This window comes from Muscardinus avellanarius (genome assembly GCF_963383645.1).
Source record: "Muscardinus avellanarius genome assembly, chromosome: 3".
Taxonomy (NCBI): Eukaryota; Metazoa; Chordata; class Mammalia; order Rodentia; family Gliridae; genus Muscardinus; species Muscardinus avellanarius.
The window spans coordinates 89,232,984-89,242,540 of NC_137788.1; the positions used below are offsets into that span (position 1 = coordinate 89,232,984).

Genomic DNA, 9,557 nt, shown 5'->3' on the forward strand with positions numbered 1-9,557 from the left:
GCCTCTGGGTTCCACCCCCAGTACCACTAAAAAAAAAAAAAAAAAAATGAAAATTAGGTTTAAAAACTATCCTGAATCGGGTGTTAGGCTTCGCTGAGTGTGATACTGGTGATGCTCCATGTGGCACTTTGTTCCTAGAAGTCATCTGGCTACTGCCCTGCAGTGTTCCAAGGGAAGTTTGTATCTGGGGAAGGTATGTTTGAGAACCCTATAAACAATGAAAAGTTTGTCTTTCTGTTTGTCAGGCTTGAGAAAGAGATCCAAGAACTTGAAAAAGCTGAACTGCAAATCTCCACCAAAGAAGAGGCAATTTTAAAGAAGCTAAAATCAATTGAGAGGACAACGGAAGACATAATACGAGTGAGCATTAAACTTTTTTTTTTTTTTTTTTTTTTTTGCGGTACTGGGAATGGAACAATGGAACCCAGGGCATTCTGCCTCCGAGCTACACCCAAGCCCTATTTTTTATTCATTATTTTGAAACAGGGAGGGTCTCACTGAGTTACAAAGGGCCTCAGTAAGTAGTAGCTGAGGTTATCTGTGAGCCGCCATCCTCCTGTCTCAGCCTCCCAAATGCTGGGATTACAAGCGTGCACCACCATGCCCAGCAGCATTAAACAATTTAAAAACTATGACTTACTCCCCAATGAATCCACAAATACCATGTAACTTTTCAAAGAATTTCCAAACTTATGTTTTATTTTTAAACTGAATTAATCATGGAAAATTATTTTTTCTTATAGTCTGTGAAGGTAGAAAAGGAAGAAACATCAGGAGGTATGTTTTTGAGCAGCCTATTTTATGTCTAAGATATTTTTGATAAGCCTATTGAAGCTTTTCCCATTGTTATAAATATACCCTAAGTGTGTTTTTAATTTCATATCCATTTTACAGAGTCGATTGAGGACATCTATGCTAACATCCCGGACCTTCCGAAATCCTACATACCTTCCAGATTAAGGAAAGAAAGAAATGAAGGAATAGAAGATGATGAACAAAATAGGAAAGGTAAGCGAGAAGTCTGTGTTCCATGGCATGTTCTCAGTTTAATATTCATAATGTAACCAGACACGGAGGCACACACATATAACCTCAGTACGGGAGATTCATCTCTTTAGTAAGAGGCTAAAACAAAAGGATAGCAGGTCTGAAGACAGCCTCAGCAACACAGCAAGATTCTCAGCAACCTGGGAGACACTATTTCAAAACAAAAACATAAAAAAGGGCTGGGGGTGTAGCTCAGGGGTAGCCCTAGGTTCAATCCCCAGTACCATAAGAATAAATAAATAAATAAATAAATAAATAAATAAATAAATAAATAGCCGGGCGTGGTGGCGCACGCTTATAATCCCCGCGCTTGGGAGGCAGAGACAGGAGGATCGCGCAGGTTCGAAGCCAGCCGCACGTGCTGGCTCAGGTAGACCCTGTTTCCAAATAAAAATGTAAAAATAGGTCTGGGAGTGTAGCCCGGAGGTAGAAGGGCTTCCAAGAACCCCAGTACCACCACCAAAATAAATAAATAAATAAATAAATAAATAAATAAATAATAAAATAATGTAAAATTTTAGATAGGGGCTGGGCATGGTAGCACACACTTATATAATCCCTGCACTCGGGAAGCTGAGATTGGCGGGTCATGGTTCGTGGACAGCCTCAGCTACTTAGTGAGGCCCTCCACAACTCAGTGAGACCCTGTTTCAAAATAAAGAATAAAAAATTGGGCAGGAGATATAGCTCAGAGATCACATGCCTCTGAGTTCCATCACCAGACCCACAAAAAAAATTAGATAGGGCTAAGGCTATAGCCCAAAGGTAGAACATCCATGGCTTCGATCCCCAGGATATATATTTTTTTCACAATTTGTTCTGGCATCTTATGCTTTCCAGATTAAGCAATGGTCTGTTTTCACAAAGTTCCATGAGGTATGTGAGTCACATGTATAGTTAGGAGTGATGAGGTTTCAGTGTTTGCTCAATGCAAACTAGTTATGAACAGGTAAGATAAAGGCCTAACGGAGAAAAGAAGCTCTTAAAAGTGAAGGTTTCCAGCCAAAAATCTCTCTTTCAACGTATCTCACCCAGTAGCCACTCCTTTGGGCTACTGAAATTTTTTTTTGAAATGAAAATAGTCCCTTGGGAAGGTAGAACATTATTTACCCTCATTGAGGTGGGGGTGATTTCCATTAAAATAATGGAAAAAAACCCTCTGGAAAAATAAGGCTTTGAATTTTAGAATAGAAGGAGAAGCTACCTTCTACAGGTAGCCATCATTCCTCCATTCAACAAGTATGTAGTGAACACCTACTATGTGCCACATTCACTTGAGTATACAGTAGGTATTCAGTAAACATATTATCTTAGGGAGTAAAATGCAGAATAAAGTAGAGACAGGAGTCAGGAAGTATGTGGCTAAGGGATGGTGCACTTTGGGTTGGGCAACTAGAACCATCAGGCAATAGAGGAGGTAGGAAACGCAAGATGAGTCCAAGAAAAATGGGATCATGTTAAAAAGCAAGCATCGCCATGCGTTGCACAGGATCCTATCAGGTTTACCTGACCAGCTAAAAATCCAGCCGTAGGGACCTTGCATAAGTCATGAAACTGATCTCAGCCACTCCCAAGTCAACCAGTTACCTCCAGTTCAGTTGTTTCAATACAACTGGAGTTGCTCTATTTTTAGCCCTTCTCTCTCTGAAAATCAGTGCAAAAATGAGAAGAAACATGAGGCAAAAAAAGAAACATAGAATTCTAGATTTCTCCCTCCCTCCTCAAGACCAGTTCCACATTTAAGCAACTTCCACATGGTGAAAACTTGGGAATATTTCTCCATTATTTCCCAGGGCAACAAAGATACAACTTAATAAAATATGCCAGCCGGGCATGGTAGCGCACGCTTGTAATCCCCGCACTTGGGAGGCTGAGACAGGAGGATTGCACGGGTTCGAACCCAGCCTCAGCTACTTAGTGAGGCTTTCAGCAACTTAGTGAGACCCTGTTTCCAAATAAAATATTAGAAAAGGTCTGGGAGTATAGCCCGGAGGTAGAAAGCCTCTGGGTTCCACCCCCAGTACCACCAAAAAATAAAATAAAATAAAAAATAAATAAAATAGGCCATGCTAGGCATTTTATCTACTGCAATCCATAGTGTGACCTATTCTTCTAAACTGAAGAGATATAGATTCTCCCTTTGACCAAGACAAAAGAGCATCAAGCCACCTTGGGCTTGATTGGAAAAAAAGATATCTTTTGGTTCCCCAAGGAAAATTCTTACTCTTTGGATCCATCACTTTCTGTTCTCCAATCAGTCCCATCACTTTCTATTCTCCAATCAGTCAGACTCTCTTCTTCAATCCTTTAATTATTTTTTTTTAATTTTACATACCTTTACCTTAAAAAACATTAGCGTATTCATCATTAAATAATCAAAAAGTAAAATCAGAAACTTACTAAATAAACAATATCTCACATAAAAGAGAACAACAAAGGGTATAAAACACTACGAAAGCAGACTAGTTTATAAAACCAGAAAGGTTTACTAAACCCAAGATTGAATTTGTCTCTTAACAGCTATGTATGCCATGGAAATTAAAGTTGAAAAGGACTTGAAGACTGGAGAAAGCACAGTGCTGTCTTCAATACCTCTCCCATCAGATGACTTTAAAGGTACAGGAATAAAAGTTTATGACGACGGGCAGAAGTCAGTGTATGCAGTAAGCACTAATCACAGCGCAGCACACAATGGCACCGATGGCCTGGCACCAGTTGAGGTGGAGGAACTTTTAAGGCAAGCCTCAGAAAGAAACTCTAAATCACCCACAGAGTATCATGAGCCTGTGTATGCCAACCCGTTCTGCAGGCCTACAACCCCACAGAGAGAAAACGCTGCCCTTGGACCAAACTTTCAAGAAAGAATCAGGATGAAAGCAAATGGACTGAGTGGGGGTGCAAATGAACCCATGCACAAGCTGGACAATGGCCTTTCGGAGGAGAGGGGCAATGACTTCAATCACGTCAGTCCCATTCGGCCCACCCCTTCCCCTCAATCCATGACTCTACAAGAAGAAGAGGGCTTCCACACCCCACAGAAGAGGCAGGGGCCTCCTTGGGAAGAATCAAACGTCAGGCAAGACACACCCAAGGCCAGCCTGAGCCCCAGCAAAGCAACAGTGGGGAGTTCAGAACCCCCAGGCCACCCGCCTACCTACCAGGAAGAAGAGGAAGATGTCAGATACAACATCGTTCATTCATTGCCTTCTGACATGAATAATACAGAACCCGTTACAATGATTTTTATGGGGTATCAGCAGGCAGAAGACAATGAAGAAGAAAAGAAGCTTCTGACCGGGTATGATGGGGTCATCCATGCGGAGCTGGTTGTGATTGATGACGAAGGGGAAGAAGATGAAGAAGAAGCGGAGAAGCCAGCCTACCACCCCATTCCCCCCTGTAGTCGGGTGTACCAGCCCACCAGACCCACACCTCTTCCTAGAAAGCGATCGGAAGTTAGTCCTCATGCAAACACAAACCATGAGTCTCCCCACAAAAACTCCATATCGCTGAAAGAGCAAGAAGAAAGCTTGGGCAGCCCTGCCCACCGTTCTCCACTTGATGTTCCAATAACTGGAGATGGAACTGAGGATCCATCTTTAACAGGTAATAAAAATGACAAGGCATGTCAGTGCTGTTTAGTCATGTGAAGTCTTCTCTCTGTGTTAACAGGCCCTCTTGTTTTTGGCTCCTTTGACCCCCCCCCCCATAATCTGATGCCTACTCAGAGTTTTTGTTTGTGCCGATCTGAATTCTCATCCTGACAGTAAAGTGATTAAGTCACATCAAAAAGTCCTAGGAAGTGAAAGAAAATTGTTGTCTCATTTGGATATATGATTGACCTTAGTCACTTAAAATTCGTCTTCTGTCATGGTATGGTACTGTGTGTGAATGTATTTAGACTACTAATATGTTAAGTCATCAATAATATATCTTTTCTTTCAGAATCCAATGGCAAATACTTATTTTAGCCTCACTGTGATTTAAACTTTCTATGTAAGTTAACAAATTGCCTTAATTTTGCAAGGAAATATGAGAAACAAATATTATTTTCAAGTATTTTGTTACTTTGATAAGTTTTGTTTCTCTATACTTTTATAGTTTTATTAACTCTATTTCCTTAATATTTTTATATTTTAAATGGAATGTCAGTTTATCTTATATCATCTATAACTTTTAACTTTGCATAGTCTTCTCCAGCTTATCATATTTATTTTTTCTATTTTTCTATATTTTGCATTTTTCATTCTCTATAAAGTTTTTAGCTTTATAGCCCTTTAGCTATTTTAGCATTGAATGAAAAAACTGTGATATTTTTTCTACCAAAATGATAACTCCTCAGTTTTGAATTCTTTACTATCATGTAAATATCATATTCTAGCTATAATTTTTAAACATTAAATAAATAAAAGCCTGACCAAATCTATTGGAATGGCTGTGCTTACTTTGGCTAAAGCTGTTAAGTCAAATTATGCAGACAGACAGCTTCTGGATATTTGAAAGCAATAGAAATTTTAAATGTCCTCAGTTGAAAAATTATCCAGCCAACCCAGCAAATAGAATCTGATAATTCTGCAGAAGTGTGGCAGTACTTGTACCTCTCAAGATAGTTCTTTCTGAGCAAACCTTACACCCAATCTCAGGTTCCTTATTATATAATAAAATGGGCCCTCTTCCATTATTTTTAGTTAAAGTGGATGTAGTAGTTGTAACTTTAGTCATCTGGAGAATTTTCAGCCTCTTGGGAAGTGTCCACTTACCTGTCTTCTTCAACCAAAGTCGAGTGATGTACTCCCCGGTGGAAACCTGCAGACACGAAATTTCTTTCCATTTTGAGAATGAGCTGCTTCCAATAACACTTAACATCTTAAATCCACTTTCAAAGCAACACAGAAGACTTAGAAAAGAGGAACATGCTGTTTATGGTCACCAGCAACATTACACACCACAAAATCTGCCTTTTTAAATCTTGGATATTAGCCAACTCTTCTCAAACACACGTACTCCTTCTCCTCTAACCATGTCAACACATTTACCCCAAGAAAAATGACAGGAAGTGACTAATGTTTCCAGACAACACTAATCATGCCATTGAACTAAAATAATGAAAACAGGAAAAGCTGTTCTAGACAAAGCAACAATACAAAGTACTGTACTATCAACCCAAGTATCTTATAAACAGAATGCTCCAAATTCCTTGCCTTGCATTCCACCATAATATTGTTTTACATCCCTGTTTTCCAATTTAGCACATGCATTGAAGAGCTGATATGTTTGTTTAAATAAGTTTTTAAGTAAGTAAGTCATGTATCAGGGGCCATCCATATATGTAGAACACAAAGCCCCTATGTACTTTAATTTTACAACCGCAAAGTAGAATGAGCTCACCATAACACCCCCCAAACACACACCAAAAGCTTATGATGCTTGAAAACCTACCACTTAAGTCAATTCCTTTGTTTATGGTATAGGTTCCCTATTAGATATAAATGGTTCTGGTAGGTACAATGGTAAAGAATTCTTGGTCTCTTTTTCCTTGGTATAAATATGGTTAATAAGCATTATCTAAAAGCAATCTTTTAAATTTGGAAAATGGCATTAAGGAGGAAGAAAAATGAGAAAAGGTGGAGCCCCTTGTCTAAAGACAAGATCTTTTAGTAAATAGTTTTTAACTGGGTAAAATTTGAACATGACAGAAAATCTTAGGCAATGCTATGTCTATCTGCTAATATAAATATAACAACACACACATGCACATACACACGCGCACATACACACGCGCACATACACACACACACACACACACACACACACTTAGACAACTGGATTTCTTTAGTAATCCTCACACATTTTTTCTCGTACTTCTAGCTCAGTTGGAGATATTAGTGGTATTTGAGGATGGAGACATGGAGAACGTCAGCTGTGGGTGATTCACATGCTAGTGGTGCTGAAATTGCCAACCTGTGCCAGCCAGTAGTGGCCAAGGGATACTGACAGTAAGGAGAGAAGCTCTCTTCCACCAAATTTTGGCAGCTAAAACTATGTGTCTGGATTGCTATAAGGAGAGGAGGTCAGGATCAGAGAATAGTAGAGGGAGAATCGATGACCCAGGTGTTTCTGCTGCAACACCCAGGGGCCTTCCATTGCCCACATGCCAGTCCCCACACCATCTATATTTGCCATAGGTTTAAAGAAAGGAGAGTAAAGAGAGCAACACCATGACACTGAATGTCATGGCTGGTTTAGCAAATCTCATGATGAGCAGTTACTGTAGGGAAGAGGACTTTGCCTCCCTTACAATAGACGTTTTAAAAGCTCCTTACCCCTGCTCTCTTGGGCATTGCAAGGTAGACATCCATAAAATCTAAGAGTAAAAGCTTCATAAAGCCATGCCTTCCAGCTGCAGCTTATCTGGTCTGTGGACCACCACACCTCTCATTGGGCTCACCATCCATCCAACAGCTACCAGCCACTCACCCCATCCTGTTGCAACAGAACAAAGGAAATTCTCTCAGCCAGACTCAACCCAAAGGAATATACTTGGCCCTGACACTAGAAATGATCATTCCTCTTCAGGTTTCAAGGGAAATAATGCTTTTTAACTTAACTGAAAAGAAAATCTTTCATGTAAGTGGAGTGATAATAAAAATGATCATGGCCTCTTCACAGCAGTGCATCCCATCCCTTCTTATATTTGTGCAAAAAGGCTTCTTAGAGATAGGGTCATTTCCTTTTTTAGTAGACAACCAATACATGGCATAGAAACAAAAGAATATGTCTTCTTTTTTATTGTTTCATTAAACAAAATTGTGCAATTAGCTAACTAGCTGGTTCTTGGGCCATATTACACATGAATGTAATATTACATTATTAACATAATAACCAAATCAGTGCCTTGAAAGCATCTATCAACTTTTGGACCATGACCGAGGCAGCTATAATACTATGAAGTCCCAAATATTAAGGCATGATACCAGAACACCAAAGGAGTATTATAAATTCTTAATGTACACTTTTAAAAATACTTTTCACATCCAACATATCATTAGCAGCCAATTACACTGAAAAAAGATACCTTTGCAATTTGAAAGGCATATTTATTATATCTTGGCAAAAAGACAAATTACCATCAACCCTACTACTAGTTCACAGTGTTTCATACACAAAGAAATATCATTTTCTGTCATGGTCCAAAGGCCAGAGCTCCTTTGGACAACCATTTTAATGAGCTAAAAATTAACCCAACTGTGAAATACACTATAAGCGTCAATATCTTTTATATTTTCAGGAGAACACGGCTCAAAAATATACACAAAACTCAGTCATTGACCTATAGGGGTGTGAATCTATGGCTAACAGTGAAAGTGTGCACTGATCCTATATTTATTCTACTTGCACTGTGTTTACTCTGCTAATTTTTCTAATCTTTATAGAAATAGGTCCCTTCTAGTTCTGAACCTGCTTCTGCTCTAAGTTAACCATAGCTTATTATTTCTGCTATCTTTTTGTGCTACTAAAACAATGCTCACATTGATGGATAAAACATCTGAGGTATGTTCTAAACTTTCCTGCATTCTATGAAATGGTCGTTTAGAGTAAAACGCCAGGCTTTTTTTTAATAGCTATTTTTTTTTCCTTGAATTTGCAGCTCTAAGGATGAGAATGGCGAAGCTGGGGAAAAAGGTGATCTGAGAGCTGTGCCACCCATGTAAACATCGTTTTGAGAAGAAACTAAGAAATGTCTGCAAATTTCTCTCCTGGATACTTTTGTTTCTTTTTCCTAAAATCCCAGAATTTGTGATTATATCCATATTAAGCCACATGAATAAGTAGTAGTTATTTTTTCGTGAAATTTTTCCCCAAAGCTGGGGAGAATAAGTGCTTAATTTTTCCATCTACTTGACATGACTCAGTGGGGGGGGGGGAACCAACCTATTTTTATTGTATTGATACCAAAGCATTTCTAATAAAAGCTTGTTAAATTTAAGAATAAAGTGATTTAAAATATCCTGACTATCTTACATTAACTGGCATTTGAAATTTGCTAAATACAAAGAGTGAGAGCTCATTGGACGCCTCTGCACTTGGTCATCACAGAAATAGCCTTCTCCAGCTCTCACAAATTACATGTCATGCACATCAATACTGCTACAAGACAGCCGCATCTCCTGCTACAGTCCAATTCGGTTTGTTTGGTAGAGACTTTAAACCCCTGCACATCCAAAAGGTGCATGCGATAATTACTCTCATAAAAACTGAGTGTGATGACACATGTCTCTAATCCCCGTACTGGGGAGGCTGAAACAGGAGGATTGCAGGTTCAGGGCCAGTCTCAGCAACTTAGCAAGACCCGTTTTCAAAATAAAAATGGCTTGCTAGGTGTAGCTCAGAGGTATAATGCCCGTGTGTTCAATCCCCAATACATACATTATATATGACATTTACCATGTGTATGATATATTATACCCTCCTATATATGTATGCATATATCATATCCTTCGATACTGAGA

General features: G+C 39.1%; 1 protein-coding gene across 1 annotated transcript in view; it reads left to right on the top strand.

Moving 5' to 3' along the window:
* The window catches only part of PALMD (palmdelphin), a gene marked incomplete at its 3' end in the record, with an annotated part of 55,135 nt that extends 46,396 nt beyond the window's left edge, over positions 1-8,739 (top strand). The window contains exons 4-8 of the mRNA XM_080693106.1: positions 246-360; positions 744-777; positions 895-1,008; positions 3,568-4,653; positions 8,696-8,739. Coding sequence (XP_080549232.1) covers positions 246-360; positions 744-777; positions 895-1,008; positions 3,568-4,653; positions 8,696-8,739 — 1,393 coding nt within the window. The remainder of the gene's footprint in view (positions 1-245; positions 361-743; positions 778-894; positions 1,009-3,567; positions 4,654-8,695) is intronic.
* Positions 8,740-9,557: the final 818 nt, after the last annotated feature.